This window comes from Pseudophryne corroboree, chromosome 4 (genome assembly GCF_028390025.1).
Source record: "Pseudophryne corroboree isolate aPseCor3 chromosome 4, aPseCor3.hap2, whole genome shotgun sequence".
Classification (NCBI taxonomy): Eukaryota; Metazoa; Chordata; class Amphibia; order Anura; family Myobatrachidae; genus Pseudophryne; species Pseudophryne corroboree.
In genome coordinates this window covers 456,484,343-456,501,736 of record NC_086447.1, presented here as the reverse complement: position 1 = coordinate 456,501,736, position 17,394 = coordinate 456,484,343, and the positions used below count along the sequence as shown (strand labels likewise).

At 43.1% G+C, this 17,394-nt stretch overlaps 1 protein-coding gene across 8 annotated transcripts in view; it reads left to right on the top strand.

Annotated features, from left to right (window-relative positions):
- The window catches only part of EPHA7 (EPH receptor A7), a 347,251-nt gene that overhangs the window by 55,420 nt on the left and 274,437 nt on the right, over positions 1–17,394 (top strand). The window contains exon 4 of one of the 8 annotated variants that reach the window (XM_063917003.1): positions 17,014–17,207. The exons of the other annotated variants lie outside the window; for them this stretch is intronic. Coding sequence (XP_063773073.1) covers positions 17,014–17,060 — 47 coding nt within the window. The 3' untranslated portion in view covers positions 17,061–17,207. Of the gene's footprint in view, positions 1–17,013; positions 17,208–17,394 lie in introns of those variants that run through there. 8 annotated transcript variants of the gene reach the window in all.

Sequence of the window (17,394 nt, the reverse complement as noted above, 5' to 3'; positions counted from 1 at the left end):
CCACCCCTAAGATGCAGAATCTTCAGGAAAGATAAGTCCTAATTATTCTCTGCTAGAAACTGTAGTGTATCTTTGGATAGGAGTTATTTAACCTATAAAGGGGGGGTACACACTATAGGGGATTTCTGGCTAAAAAAGAAACTCTCCAGCATGGTCCACAGGTTATCCACAGGATAACAATGGGATATGATGAAGCGACAGCGTATTTGTACCAATCGGTCAAAGCTTTCCGGCCTCCCAGCATGCAACGGGCCCGTCCATATATCCCTGGCTCAGGCAAATCAGTTTTTTGTTCAGTGCGGCAGGAGCTGGAGCATGGTCAGAGGGCTGCTGTTTTTTTAGCAGCCCTAAGCTTTCTTATTTTATTTTTATAGTCTTACTATTTTTCTGAGCAAGCTTTCTAAACAGCGTCTTATATGTACCTTTTTAGAGTCGCACCAACAACTCCCCGCCGGGTCGCGACAATGCTTACCCACGAGTACAGTGCTGTTTCGGTGGATGTCTGTGTTGGATATACTAGCAGGTCCAGCAGATGTTACCGTGCAGTGGCTGGAGCATGGGGAGAAGGTAAGGCATCGGTTCCGCTTAGAAGGGGAATATGGACACAGCTGCACTGTTTTTGGAGGAGACTACCAAACAGTCGCTGATGCGGGTGCACCAGCGATAGGCCTGAGGGATCATAGGCTCCAGGAATAGGATGAGGCCGCGATCCCTAGGGTTGATGTCATCAGTGGGAAGTCAGATACTCTCCGGGCCGCCCCTCCCCCTGGTTCATGGCCAGTTTCCTCTGAGTCTCCCGCCATGAACTGTTTCCCGCTTCCATCTCAGACGCTGTACACGAAGGGGACCCAGTCGCAGCATAGGCGGCTTTGTGACGGGTGCGTCTGTGGTCACTGAATATCTGTGTTCACTATAGGTTTATGGAGCGGCAGTGTACACTAGTAGTGTCTGGATCCACTCATCGTTCGCTAAAATATTGATCGGTCCTGGAAGCGAGGTGAATCTCCCTGTATCCCACTCTACGGAGTATGGGTAATCCAGCACTAAGTCTATCTACCTTTTTGAGTATGAATAGTTAGATAAATGCCTATTGCATATGAGTCTGTATACATTTACTGTTTTTTTTCCCCGCAATGCGTCTGAATACGGTAGATCTGTTTAAACTTGATTCAGTAATATTTCTCCTACATACTTGAAATGTAGTTGATGATGTGCTCATGTTGCTTATTTTATTTATTATTATTTATTTATTAGCAGTTTCTTATATAGCGCAGCATATTCCGTTGCGCTTTACAATTAGAACAACAATTATAGAACAAAACTGGGCAAAGACAGACAGACAGACAGACAGAGGTAGGAAGTCCCTGCTCGCAAGCTTACAATCTATAGGGAAATAGGCATTGATACACAAGGATAGATGCTACCTGTCACATAATGGTTCCCCAGGTTGCTAGGTTCTTATATGATATGATCACCCAGCAATGTTGGAAGACAAAATGTGAGTTTATGTGGACTGTACAGAGGGGATGTAACTTGATAGGGAAGCTGTGAAGGTTATGTGTGTGGGTCTGAAATTTGGTAGGCTTGTCTGAAGAGATGAGTTTTCAGAGAACGTTTAAAGGTTTGGAGACTAGAGGAGAGTCTTATTGTGCGTGGGAGTGCATTCCACAGAGTGGGTGAAGCCCGGGTAAAGTCCTGTAATTTTGAGTGGGAACAGGTAATACATGTGGATGAGAGACGCAGATCTTGTGCAGAGCGGAGAGGTCTGGTAGGGAGATATTTTGAGATGAGTGAGGAGATGTATGATGGTGCAGTTTGGTTAATAGCCTTGTATGTAAGTAAAAGTATTTTATATTTGACACGGTAGAATACCGGTAACCAATGGAGGGACTGACAGAGCGGATCAGCAGATGAAGAACGTCTGGCGAGGAAGATTAGCCTCGCAGCTGCATTTAAAATGGATTGAAGTGGTGATAGCCTATGTTTGGGAAGACCAGTAAGGAGACTATTACAATAATCAATGCGGGAGATGATGAGTGCATGGATTAGAGTTTTTGCAGTGTCTTGTGTAAGATAAGGGCGTATTTTGGATATGTTTTTAAGGTGCATGTAACATGATTTAGAGACAGATTGAATGTGTGGAACAAAGGACAGTTCAGAGTCAAGGGTGACACCTAGGCAACGAGCTTGTGGGGTGGGGTGGATAGTTGCATTGTCAACAGTTATAGAGATATCAGGTTGGTAACTACTCTTAGCTGGTGGGAAAATAATTAATTCGGTTTTGGAAATGTTGAGTTTGAGGTGGCGAGATGACATCCAAGATGAAATGGCAGACAGGCATCCAGTGACACGAGCCAATACTGGTGGTGACAAATCTGGGGAGGATAGGTAGATTTGAGTATCATCAGCATACAAATGATACTGAAATCCAAAGGAGCTGATTAGTTTACCAAGAGAGGAGGTATAGATTGAGAAAAGCAGAGGACCTAAGACTGAGCCTTGCGGTACTCCAACTGATAGAGGTAGAGAAGAGGAGGTAGAATCAGAGAAGTGAACACTGAAAGAGCGATTAGATAGGTAGGATGAGAACCAAGAAAGGGCTGTGTCCTGAAGACCTAGGGATTGTAGTGTTTGTATGAGAAGAGAGTGGTCAACAGTGTCAAAAGCAGCAGAGAGATCTAGAAGAATAAGTAGTGTGTAATGGCCTTTTGATCTAGCAGTGACTAGATCATTCACTACTTTGGTCAGTGCCGTCTCTGTGGAGTGTTGGGCACGAAAGCCTGACTGAAGTGGATCCAATAAGTTGTGCGAGTTAAGAAAGAGTGTAAGGCGAGTGTAGGCAAGCCTCTCAAGTAGCTTGGAGGGACTGGGTAGCTGAGAAATGGGACGGTAGTTAGAGAGTGTGTTTGGGTCAGAGTTGTGTTTTTTTAGAATGGGAGTAATGACTGCATGTTTAAACAGAGAGGGAAAGATACCAGTAGAGAGAGAGAGATTACAGATTTTAGTTAAGGTTGGGATAAGCACAGGAGACAAAGTTTTACTGACCTGTGAGGGTATAGGATCAAGAGGAGAGGTAGTGGAGTAGGAGGATGAAAAGAGTGTTGATACTTCATCTTCACTTGTGGGATCAAATGAAGAGAAAGTGCCAGAGGGTTCAGGTAGGGAATTGAGCAGGTCACTGGCTGAGTTAGAGCATACCATTTCATCTCGGATTTTATCAATCTTATCCTTGAAGTAGGAAGCAAGTTCTTGTGCACGGATAGTAGCTAGTGGGGGAGGTGAGGGAGGGTAAAGAAGTGATTTAAATGTATTAAAAAGTCGCTTGGGGTTGTTGGCATGATAAGAGATGAGAGATTGGAAATATGTTTGTTTGGCAGTGTCCAGGGCCTGACGATAGGAGTGGTAGGTAGTCTTATATGTGAAAAAGTCACTTGGATTCTGAGATTTCCGCCACTGACGTTCTACTTTACGTGACAGTTTTTGTAGGTGTCTTGTTGATTTAGAGTGCCATGGTTGGCATCTAAGCCTACGTGGAGTGTGATGGGTAGCTGGAGCCACTTCATCAAGGGCACTCTCTAGGGTCTGGTGCAGGTGTGATACAGCAGTGTCAGGTGTAGTAAATGTCGAGATTGGTGAGAGCAGTTGTTGCAGAGAAGTGGAAAGTTGTTGAAAATGTATATTGTTAGTATTTCTGCGGGTTAGAGGAGGCTTGCTTGGTTTTAGTGTCCTAGAATTTAAAGTAATAGAAGAGATTGTGAAGGTGATCAGGTTGTGATCAGAGAGAGGGAAAGGAGTGTTAGTGAATTCGGAAACTGAGCAGAGCCTGGTGAACACAAGATCAAGGCAGTGGCCCTCATGGTGAGTAGAGGAGTCGGACCATTGGGTTAGGCCAAGAGAGGAGGTTAGAGAGAGGAGTTTGGATGCATGAACAGATTGTGGACTGTCAAGAGCTATATTGAAATCGCCCATAATGATGGTGGAGATGTCAGAGGATAAGAAGTGTGGGAGCCAGGCAGAGAAATCTTCTAGAAATTGTTGTTTAGGTTGCCCAGGAGGGCGATAGATAGCTGCAACACGCAGAGAGAAGGGGGTGAAAATCCTGATAGAGTGAACTTCAAATGAGGTGAATGCGAGTGATGGAACCTGAGGTAGAACAGTGTATGTGAAAACAGCTTATTATACTAATGTATAACTTGACTGACTGCTAGTGTGATTGCTGACTTTACTGTATTCTGTCAGTTTTGTTCTATTCCAATCCTCAATGCTGGTGCATGGGTAGGGTCGGATTGTATGTCACTCTAAAAAGCTTAAAGTGATTACAGTCACAAATTGTGTAGTACACTGTGGAAGTGTTGATTATTTATCATGTCTACGAGCGGCAAAAGTGAGGAAGATACACTCACAGCAACACCAACACTCATGTCATGTGTGTCTTGCAAAGCTGTGTTATCCTCTCAGGATCTAGTTCAGGATGGTTTGGGTGCAAATTGTTTTTAGCTTTCACCAGGGGTTCTTGAAAAATACAAGGCAGATTCAGGTGCAGGTTGATCCACCTTGGGTTATGCTTGCACAGACGATCCAGTATAGCTGAAAGGATAATTCCTCCAACTCCTGTACCGGCGATAGGTTACATGATTTTCCCTTACATGCAGCTTCCCACCTGTGGTTTATCACTTCCAGCAGCTGCTTCTCAAAAGAAACAGACTGATAAGCCGGTGGTAAGTAAATCTTCATCCTCACAGGCTACACATGGTTCAGATGAGGATTCATTGGAGGATGAAAGCTCAATTAATTCTACTTCGGAAGAGGGGGAGGAAGGTCTCAGCCCAGTGGATATAGCTGAGTTAATTAAAGCAATGAAAGCCATTCTCTCCTTAGAGGATTCAGCAGAGCCTGTGTTAAAAACCAAGGCACCTGTCTTTAAACGTCCCAACAGTTAAGACTGAGTATCCAGGGTCAGATCAGCTGACGGAAATCATGGAAGAGGCTTGGGCTACGCCTAACAAGTTTAGAATTCCTAAGAAGTGGAATTCCAATTATCCTCTTCCAGCTGGGGATTGTTTAAAAAGAGAGATGGCTCCTAAAGTAGATACGCATGAGATTCGAATAGTGCGAAAATCTACATTACCTTTGCCTTCAACATCATTAAATGATGTCACGGATCGGAGAGTTGATGGTTTTCTAATTATTTTTTTTCCCCCCGGTCTGGGGCAGTCATAATGCCAGCGATGGCTTCAGCTTGGATGGCAAAGGCAGTGGCTGCCTGGGCTGATGCATTGGAGGGGGATATTCCAATGGCATCTAGAGAGCAAAAATCACATAGAGCACATATAAAACAGGCTGCAATGTTCTTGGAAGAAACAGCACTGGATATGGGTACTATTGCCTCCAGGGCATCAGCTTCAACAGTAGCTGCTCTTAGAACAGTTTGGCTACATATGTGGAAAGCTGATTCAGAATCTAAGAAGGTATTGGAATCTTTGCCCTTTTCTGGAGATATTCTTTTTGGTTAAGAATTGACAAATATTTTGGAGTCAGAAGCAGACTCCAAGAAAGTAAAGTTTCCTTCCACATACAATTTCAAACCTAAAGTTCCGGCTTTTTGGCCCTTTTCGGTCTCAAGGAAAAGCTAAAGGTAAAAGTAATAGCAGGCAGTCCCAATACAACAAGTCTGGTAAGACTAAAAAGCATTGGACTACCAGAGGACCGGTTGGTAAAACAGATAAGCCATCAGCCTGATGTTGTGAGCCTCCACCTGGGAGGTACCAGGGTGGGGGGCCAACTTCTTCAGTTTGCACAGATCTGGCAACAGTCTACAACAGATGCCTTGGTGCAGGAAGCTGTATCTCTAGGTTATGCTTTTGCCTTCAAGAAGCACCCTCCTCGAAGGTTTTTTTGTACCAGCCTGTCTCTGGTAGCGACAAAGGCCAGGGCTTTGCAAGATGTAGTTCAGAAAATGCTTCAGTCAGGAGTAGTCATTCCAGTTCCTCATGCACAACGAGAACAGTTTTACTCCAGCCTGATTTTAGTTCAGAAGCCAAAATGGGTCATCCCGGCCCATTCTCAATCTCAAATACATTTGGGTACCTCGGCCCCATCATTTTGGCCATGGAGCCAGGGGATTATATGGTATCCCTGGATATACAGGATGCTTACCTACATGTTCCTATAGCACTGTCCCATCAGTGCTATATCAGGTTCTCTATCCTCCAACAGCATTTTCTGTTCCAGGCCCAACCTTTTGGGTTAGCCACAGCTCCCAGAGTATTTACCAAGATTATGGTTATAATGGCAGCTTATCTCTGCCAGCAGGGGATGAGAATTTTTCCATTCCTCGATCTTTTATTCCTGGCACAGTCACAGGAATTGCTCATATGTCATCTGCAACAGACAACGTGTCTGCAGGAGCACGGGTGGCTCATAAATTGGGCAAAATTGTCTCTGGTTCCATCACAGCGGATGACTCACTTGAGGGGGCTGTACTGAATTTAAGTCTTCAGAGAGTAATGTTACCTCTGAACAAGATATCCAAGGTTCAGTCAAGGGTTCAGGACTTGCTACACAGTCAAAAGGTATCCATTCACGCAGCAATGCATGTGATGAATTTGATGGTGTCAACATTCGACATGGTGGAGTATGCACAATTCTACTCGAGGCGTCTGCAGCGTCTGATTCTTGCCAAATGGAATGGGTTGCATCAGACGATAAAAACAGACTATGGTTCTTACGATAGAAGTAAGAAGGTCATTAGCCTGGTGGCTACAGACATCCCATCTGGACAAGGGGAGACCCTTTTGGATATCAGATTAGGAAATTCTGATGACATGTCAGTCTCCAGGGCTGGAGAGCAGTGTCGGGGCAATGGACCAAGGAAGAAGGTTGCCTGCCAATAAATATATTGGAACTTCAGGCCATATACAGGGCACTGATTCATGCAAAGGACATCCTTCAGGGAAAACCAGTCCAGATCCGCTCGGACAATGCGACGGCAGTAGCGTACCTCAACCATCAGGGAGGAACTCGCAGCCGAAAAGCGATGGAGGTAAGTTGCATACTAAAGTGGGCAGAACTTCATCATCCAGCCTTGTCCGCAGTGTTTGTTCCAGGAGTCCTACACTGGGAAGCGGACTTTCTCAGTCATCAAGCCATTCAGGCAAGCGAATGGGCTCTACACCCGGAGGTCTTCCAGATTCTAGTAGACAAGTGGGGGGTGCCAGAGATAGAGATAGATCTCATGGTGTCCCATCTGAACAACAACGTTCTCGCATACAGGTCAAGAACAAAGGATCCCATAACGATCTTTGTGGATGCCCTGTCTGTGAGATGGGACTTTCATCTGGCTTATGTGTTTCCTCCAATCACCCTATTACCCAGGGTGGTGAGAAAGATAAAGCAAGGAAAAGGTGCCGTGATACCAATAGCTCCGGCTTGGCCCAGAAGGCATTGGTACACAGTTCTGCAGAGAATGTCGATGGATGCTCCACTTCTGCTCCCTCAACGTCCAGATCTACTGATGCAGGGTCCTTGTTATCACAGACATCTGGATCGACTGTCTTTGACGGCGTGGCTCTTGAAACCTCTATCCTGAGGTCAAGAGGATTCACACAACAGGTAATTCAAACTATGCTCAGAGCAAAGAAACCTTCCTCGGCTCGCATTTATCACCGAATATGGCAAACCTATATTCATTGATGCAGTGAACGGAAAAGTCTTTCAAAGTTTCCAGGGTCTTGGCCTGCTGATAAGCAGACACTGGCAAGATGGCTTTGGATGACCATTTCAGAAGCATATTCTGAAGCTGATCTCCCGGTTCCGTCTAATGTCTCTGCTCACTCTTCTCGTAAGGTAAGTCCAGCATGGGCAGCACAATGTGGTGCTTCAGCAGAACAGATATGTAAGGCAGCCACATGATCTTCCATTAACACATTCATTAGACATGCCATGGATACCTTTGCCTCTCATAACGCTGAATTCGGGCAAAGGATTTTCCTTTCCAATCAGGAGCGTCTCCACCACTAAATTGCTTTGGGAAATCCCATTGTTATCCTGTGGACCCTGCCGGAGAAATATACGTTATGGTAAGAGCTTACTGTTGATAGGAGAAATACTGTTAAGTCCACAGGATCCACATGGATCCCACCCTGACACACCTGATTTGAGGATCCTTTTACTCACTAACCTCTTCCTTCTTGTACGGAAGGGTGTACATGTGTGTTCTTGTCGCCTGATTTGGGCTTTCTATGATACTCCTGCCTTGAGCATTGGAATACAACTGATTTGCCTGAGCCAGGAGGCGGGGATATATGGACGGGCCCGTTGCATGCCGGAAGGCCGGAAAGCTTTTACCGATTGGTGCAAATATGCTGTCGCTTCATCATATCCCATTGTTATCCTGTGGACTTAGGTGAAATACCGTTATCAGCGGTAAGTTCTTACCATAACGTGTATATATAATGACATTTGTCATCTATTTTTAGCCTGAAATCGTCTAGTATGTATAGGGGTGATATTGGAGAACGATGCGCGTTACCGCACGTCGTTCAGTATTCACCAATATTGAGCTGACATGCCGCTCAACCTGTCGGTGTCGGGCTGAGCTGCATGTTCGGGAATGCCGGCGGTGACGTCACTGAATGTTATCGTTGAACGATAACGGTCGGTTTGAATGCGCTATATTGTTCAACGATATAGTTGTTCACCTCTGGCATTTAAACATCGGGTAGTGTGTACCAGCCTTCAGTCTTCAAAGGTTGACTTAACCTTTAGAAGCATTCATTTCAATATGACTCGATTTGCATCTGGTAAACAATGATTTGTCATAATGGGTATGATGCTAGGATATACAATTTAGGTAAAGCATGGTCATAGAAGTATGGAGAGGTCCTAGATCAGTTAACCCCTGCATATCCTCTGTTGGCAAATGATTGATGTTTGCTTCTATAAGGATCACAAAATGTGGAAAAGAAAATCTATAACTCTGTTTTGTTGTAGTACCACTTGCATGTAAGCAACCATGTATACTGTACAAATGTACTTTTCTATTTAAAGAAGTTAAAATGTCAAATGTACTAAGATATGCTACAAAAATTAAATATAATTTTCTTAGGGAGAGGTCCTGTCATCCATAATTTTATTTAACAGGCCTTCTTGATGATTTTCCTTTATAGCGAACTTTAACTGCAATACAACTAAAAGTCTAAAACTAGCCACAAAAGGTATACTTGGACAATTGTCCTGATTCTCAGCAGATAGGGCACTAAAACAACCTTAATGTCTGACAATAATTCTTAACATTAACATTTGTTTACAGTATATACAGTAGCACTGGTATGTTCTTCTAAGCTTTACAAATTGCAACAGTGAAATAAAACAATACTTGGTGTTAACAGACAGTGAGGAAAGAGGACCCAGCTTAGAAGTCTAATGTCACGCTCGGCGTAAGTTGGGGTTCCGACAACAGAGTTTTGGCTGAAGGGACAGCTACCTGTGAGGGGAGTAAACGAGGTGGCTGAATGTAAATCCTCCTCATGGGGTGGAAGCCAAACTAAGTGTTAACGTTGGCTGGAGGGCGTAAAGAAAAGGAGGACTTCGTAGGAAGATAACTGTAGTTTTAATAAATAATCAGGCTGTACATGAATATTGGAGCAATTGAAGAAACTGGAAGAATTTTAGAGTCTATGGTTAAATGACTTGAAGTGTGAAGCTGAAGAACTCCGGTAAAGAAGAACTGAAGACTGTGTTTTATGATTAAAAGACGAGGATGAAGAATTTGGACTTTGAAGAAATGAAGACTGTGGTTTGTAATTGAAAGACGATGCTGAAGAACTTGGACTTTAAAGAAATGAAGACATCTGCGGAACCGCCGTTAGCACCTGGAGCTTCTCTACGACCTGCAACCCCGTGAGCGCTTCCAGGAGTGGCAACGGACTTGGACAGCAGGACTGCAGCAGCGTTTAGGTAACCGATGGATGAGAGGGAACAGGGAACCAGAAGTAACCTGGGAGCACAGAGCTGGAGAACCTTTCACAAGGAGGTAACATGAAGCACTGGCACTCTCCCTCTGAGCCAGCCCCCTTTTGTAAGGTGAGAACACGCAGGATTGGCTGGACACATTGGTAATACTCTGGTCTCCAACATGGCTGCCCCCAGCACAGGAGACATACTTAGCTGTTAGCACACAGCTTTAGCCAGCGTCTGTCTCTGACACACTATACTGTGTCACCACTAGAGGACCATACCGCAGTGATCCCCGCCGCAGCGCCCGGCTCTCCAGACCCCCGGCCCTTGGCAGCCACGCATCTGTCCAGAAGGACCCGCCGCCAGCAGCTCTCTGCCGCCGCGCCAACCAGCGGGATGGTGACCCGTGGGAGCACCTGCCGGAGGTAAGACTCCGAAGCCTGACATCTAAAATCTAATTCTAAGACGTGTTGGTAAATGTGAAAAATGGCCAATGCAGACATCTGTGTGCAGTAATTCAATTTCACTACTAGGCCTTAAAGCTGCTGAAAGAGATCACTCTTCTTTCTTCTCATGTAGAGGAAAGTCTTATTAATGACATTGTCATGTTCCTAATTAATATATCTTGCACATACTCTTTGCTATCCAATTGTGTGCGTAAATCACTTCTGCTCTTTTACATGCAAAATGTTGTTTGGGGCATAAGGATTTTGCCCTCAGTTGACTAAGGCTAATGGGCCCTACAGACTGGGAGACCCGCCGCTGAGCTGCCCGACCGCCCATGCGGTAGACAGGCGACCCGGCGGCGGTGGGGAGGTGGCGGTGTGGGGGGGGTGTGAAGTTTCTCCACTCCCCCCATCACCCGGTTCCATAGCAGTGCATGCAAATATGGATGAGATCGTCCATATTGGCCTGCATGCACAAGCGACGGGGCACCAACGATGAACAAGCGCGGGCCGCGAATCGTTCATCGTTGGTGCCTACACACTGAAAGATACGGACGGTATTACGTTCATTAATGAACGAGATCGTTCATATCTTTCACTGGTATCGACCAGTGTGTAGGGCCCTTAAGTACTCATTGTTTTGCAACAGTCATTGCGCTGTGAAATGGAGGTCTGCAACAAGGTCCTCAGATGCTCCTTTAATGCTTAAAAGTAGGGGGCAGTATATTCAAGAAAACATGATTTAGGTTTTTATTTTTGTATTAAAACATACTTTACTTGTAGTCTCTTTACACACTATTAATGATCTTGCTAGCGGCCCTGATTATGAGGCAATTAGACCTGCAAACTGTTGCTCAGTATGTTCAGCTGCTGCTTTTAGGTAAGTACATATCATCTTCCCTTTTCCCAGATTGTCAACACCATACTGTAGCAAAGTAAATGCATTCCTCACAACTGTCCCAGTTTAGAAGAAACATTTAATTTGAAGGGACTTTTCCCGCTTGTTGGCACATTTGTCCCACCTGCAGAGAAGTTGGAAATGTATCTTATGCAGCATGCACCTGCCACTAACGCGCACAGCAATACGACTGACTTTGCAGGGGAGGTCAGCCAAAGTTGGTAAAGCACTAGGCTTATTGCTGAGATATGAAGTGACTGTGCCCCCTTGCTGTGTGTTGTTGTTGTGTCCAGATTTCTAAAGATCATTGTTAATTGGCTGGTGTGCTAGAAATTAAAATGATAGTTAAGGCTTTAATTTAAGCAGGCCCTACCAAAACGAGTACAGGTTTGCGTACTTTTTAAATGAAGATCTGTATAAGTATACAATGTCTTTGTGAGTCAGACATTGATGTGTTGCACAATATCATGCTGTGAGTGTCAAAGGATAGATCTGTTTTTTTTCTTTTGTTTCTGTCTGAAGGGAGAATTAAGATTGGCAAAGCTAACAGCTGGTTTAGCATTGTCACGGTGTCCAGCTGTTCCCATGGAGTTAACCAGGCAGAAGAGCACATTGGGATATTCTAGATTGGATGTACCTTGGGAGACAATAGTTATTCTCCTGATTAATCTAACTGGGAGGGTGTGAGATCTTGAGTGCAAAGATGTAGCCCACTTTCATTATTCAGAATAATGGTTAATTCTCACCTGTTCTATTGCTTGGTCTCTGTAGAAATCACTTATATGGATTGAAATTCCATTTTCTTTCGTATTGTCAGCAAAGCTGTGATTTCAGTTATCAACCATATAAAAGACAGAATGGAAGAAAATAATGTGCCTTGAGCTGCAGCACTTCCAATATTTTGAATATCATGTCTGTGCTGGGCATTATTTTTATTATCCCGTTACCGTTTAAGGCAGAGTGATTATTTATAACCTGGGAAATGTACAAGTATACCTCATTTTAATTAACGTTAATACAGATATTTTTCTGCTGTGCACATATATTGGTGAATGCCTCATTGTGTATTTTCATGGCCTAACTAAATTTGCTTTGTGTAACAGTTTACAGCTAATTGGAATGTAAGCACTGAGACTGAAATGTAAATGTCACCAAAAGTAAAACTACTAGCTGAAAGTACAGCCTGCTATAACATTTTAGGCCACTCATTAACTTTATTTTAGCATGAATGTACAAAAGAAGGAACATTTCTGCTTTTAATGTAACGCATTATCTGCTCATGTCTTGCCATCTCGACCATATTAAGTAGGAAGCATTTGCATTGCAGCTCCGATAATTAATAAAGTAATACCATGCAGTACGCACACACACACACACACACACACACACACACACACACACACACACACACACACACACACACACACACACACTGTTGAATCTTTCACAAGACAATAGAACTCTCTCTTGTAATGGCCAGAGTTTCTTCAATACTGAAGGTGAGTTTCTTCAATACTGTGTAAGCTTGCGCATATCAGAGGTGTGATGTACCAGCAATACAGTCGATATATGTGCTGGTTTTACTTCTCTGTTCTGTATGGTTTCTTCTGCCCTTTAAAAAAAATAAAAATAAATTACACGAGGGTGGTTGAATAAGTAAGGTAATTCCTCTCACGTGTATTGTTCTCTATTTCATTCTAATTTCCCCGAGGCCAGAGCAGGTAAGCCATTGCTTCCTCTCAAATCCATTAAACTGCACCTCCTATCAGTAATATTGTCCCAACAACACTTGTAAAAACAGCGGGGGCTGGCAGAAAGCTGGTCAGACATTGAGGTGCGTAGTGTTATCAGGTTTATGGGTCTAAAGACCACATCGCCAGCTGAAATTCATTGCCAACTTGTTGAGGTGTAATGTGGTCATGTCTTGGAAACAGGCTTGTGTTTGGTGTTCTGGTATTATAAGTGTATATTTTTGGTTACTTATACGACTAGTATTTTGGACCTGTCACTTGCTGGGCTGCAAGCATGCATCTCTCTCTCTCTCTCTCTCTGTCTCTGTCTCTGTGTCTCTCTCTCTCTCTCACCCCAAATCCTCCATCTACCCCCCCCCTCTTCTCCGGTCTCTCTTCCATCCATCCACTCACCTCACTCACCCTTTTTGTTTTATCTCCCACTTTTCCCTGTTTATTCTCTCCCTTTCTTTTCACTTCTCTACTATGCCCACTAGGATAGATCCCACAAACCACAGCGAAAGGTTGCCCTGCAGTTTCTATAAAGAGGTAAGCTAAACCACCTTTGAGTGCCTTTGCTTTTGGAATATGAAAAGGAAACACACCCAATAAACCACCTTGTACACATTTTAACAACAATATTGTAAACAGATATTTTCAGATTACTTAATGAATGGCAGGAATTAAGTAATCTTTTGTCAGCCACTTAACTCACAGTAAATACAAAACATTACATTATCCCTGAGGTTCCTTTACCTATGGAATTTGTGCTCAGTGGAATCGACTCTTCCTCCTTCCAGCTCCCAGGCTCCTGCTGTCCCTTATTGTTCTAGTTTGTGGTATAATAGATCTACATTCAGTAGGTCTACAGTCATTAGGATGACCCCATATGGTCGATATTTGAAAGATGGACTGGAACAAAAGGTCAACATGACAGTGGGATTGCGCCAAAATCACTCTGTTCAGCATGCCATGGACTTCTCGAGTTAGGCAAACCAACACACTAATACCTATTACATTATTAGCAAACTAAGACAAAAATTTATGAGGTTGCTCAAATAAGGAAAAAGTAGCAAAGCAGAGGAAAAAGTACACAATCCTGGTTAAACCTGCAAGATACATGTCTGATAAGTGACCCTCGTCACGTACTGTAGTACACTATTTGCAAACTAAGTAAAAAAAAAATGGGGGAAGAGTACCATAGTAAAGGAAAATGTAGGAAAACTGAGGGAAAAGTACTCATTCTTGGGTAAGAAGGCAAATGACAGGTTTAGTATGAGTGACTCGCACTATGCATTGTTGTAATACGCTACTTGAATCCAATTACTTTGCTACAAAAATACTAATCCTAAATACCTAATACACTATAAGAAAATTAATACTTATAGTTGACAAAAGAATAATTGTGAACTAAACACCTGACCTAGTTGTATGCAAGCGTGATGGTTTATGCACAACTCCAATGGTAAAAGATCTGCGCATGTGTAGGTCAATCTCTGAGATTGCATGCAGTGCCTCCAGTTTGATTGATGTTGCCATTTGATGGTGTGGTGGACAGTGTTGAAGAAAATGGGGTCCTGTCACCTAAGTTTTTTGGTAATTCTGGAGCCATTCACAGCATTCTTGAATGCAGGCTTCATTGACTTCAGCTGTGTGAATATCCTCACCATTCTAAGTAACCTGAGGTTTACCGCACAGAGAGCAGAATAGATTTGGATGCCAGGTCTGTGGCGTTCAATGGACATTCCTTGGAGGTAAGACCGAGTTGACTAAGCAAACTTGGTCATGTTGCTGTGCCCCAAAGCCGCTCACCGAGGATGCACTGAGAGGTAAATGTACTGTAGCAAGATGCTTCTAATGGGTGTCTGAGTATAAATAAAATTATCAATCGCATTAGCATAAGACTGAACCACTACAGCCTCCTTTGTATGTGTCTCTGAATCAGGCCCTTCTCTGGTACGATAAAGATGCAATTAAATTCCTGTCATGAATGCTTATTCTGTAAGTAGTATAGAATTCACTCAGGACAGGTTAAGATATAAAATGTAAAATAATGTGTGTTCCCACGTATGTATGGCAAAAAAGGCATATGTTTGTCTACATTCAGACTAGTACACATCTTGCAGTACTACCATCCTCTAGATCAGTGGTCCCCAAACTCTGTCCTAAGGGCCCTCAACCAATAACTTTTCCAGGTCTCCCCACAGAATTGATAGTGGAATAATTAGCTTTTAAAATGTGCCAGTGAGTAATGCAGAGGTTCTCAAGGCACTCCTTTGGTCTAGGTATATCCATTGTTTAGCACAGATGGTTAAATTAAGTAGACAGAGGTGCTAATTCAGTTACCTATGGCCAAGCATGGATAAACTTAAAACCTGGGCTGTTGGGGTTCCTTGATGACAGCTTTTGAGAACTTCTGGAGTAATGAATACGCCTGTGCTTCTGCTAGAGGACCTGGAAAACATGAACTGTTGAGAGTCCATGAGGACAGAGTTTGGGAAACACTGTTCTATACGAATGCTTTTGTTTCTTCCATCATGAGTGCACACTTGCTACTTGCTGTGGATGATATGCTCGGAAGCTATGCGGTTAAAATACCGCCTTCCGGGATCCCGGCTGTCTCAATACCAAGCCGGGATCCTGACTGGTACGGTACTATCCTGCCACGGAATACCGGCAAAGTAGGTGACTCTCCCTCAGGGCGTGTCCACGACACCCATAGAGGGAGACTAGAACCTATGGCGAGAAGGGGGCTTCTTTGCGCTTGCCCCCCTGCCAGCATTCTGGCACACGGGATGCCGATGTTGGTATACTGACATTCGGCATCCCATGCACCATCATCTCATTCCGATCACGATTGGAAACATGTATTTATGCTACTGTCCAACCCTGCATGACCTGCAGATGTGTTGTCACATTCTCAATGAATGTTGCCTATATGAGAGCGCGCCATTACAGTCCAGTTGTTGAGTGGCGATAAGACTGAAACGTACAAGTAGCATGCATACTTGTGTACTTGCAGTGTATTTAATGCCAAATCATGCAAGATAGCTCTGCAAACAGATGTACATTCAATAAATGTGTTTTTCTGGTAAATATATATGTGGTGTCGACAGTGATTTATGTTGGCAGCAAAATGACAGCATCCTAATGCAGACATGGCTGTAATATTACTTACAGAATTTCAACGGTGTTGACATTGTAATACGATTAAGCATCACATGTAAAGTTATAATGTCTACATGGTTAAAATGCTGTAAGCAAAATGACAAGTGTTTGCATTATGGCATTGGCATTCTGCTGTCCACATTCACTGTTGTCTATCTGTCATAGACCATGACTGCGTCCCCTTTAGAGTATACTGCTTGTGATTAAGCAATATATTAATATTTAGTAGTGTTCCCTATCTGCTATGTGATCACTATTCATACAGCTTTCATTGCTATCACAACAATTTTCCTTGCACATCGTGCTATAATGTATATGTGCAAGCAAAGCTAAAGCTGTAACATATGTAATATTTATTATCTAATACTAGTAATTGATTCAGTGGAATCTAAAAAAAAAAAAAAAAGGAAAATCTAGATTGATAAAGAAGTATCATTTATATTGTAATAGGCTGTATTAAGTATACTACACTAATAGTACTAGAATAAAAATGAAAAGAATGTAAAGCACTATTTCAAGACTCATTTGAACTTGAAAATGGCACGTGCTGTGAGAACACTCTTGACATTCTTTATATCCTGCCTCAAGTAAAATGTTGGCATTATCTTAATTAGAAGACATGCACTTGCTTAGAGATCGCCTACATGTTGAATTTGCATATATAATTAGCTTATGTTATGAATTGAGTACACCAGATAGCTTGTTTGATAATTTGTGAAAGGATTCAGCAGTGATCTATATAGTGCACAATGTCTTCCACTCCTGGTCTTGTCTTCACTGATTGCCTTTTCATTAAGGTATTTTATCTTTATAGGTAACCAAGCTGGGCTGGAAGGAGATGTCCACTTAGAATCATTTTAAATCGGCCTTAAACTAAGAATAATACATCTTAATTGCAACTCATTACAACGTACTTACAATTGTGCAATAAAGAAGCTAAGCAGGCTGCTGTCTCCTACAAATGTACTTCGTTGGCATCTCTAAGCACAACCAATGCCTTCATAAAGATTGTATCGGTATGCTCCCTTCTTGTTTGTGTTTGACATACCAAACCGCTCCTGTACAAGTACTTGGATTTTAGGAATTAACTATGATGATATCTCTTCTATATTTTTCATTACAGGTCTTGCAAAGGTTCTGTAATGTTTAGATCTTTTTAAGAGACCAGGGGTGCTAGAATGTTTGGAGGGGGGGG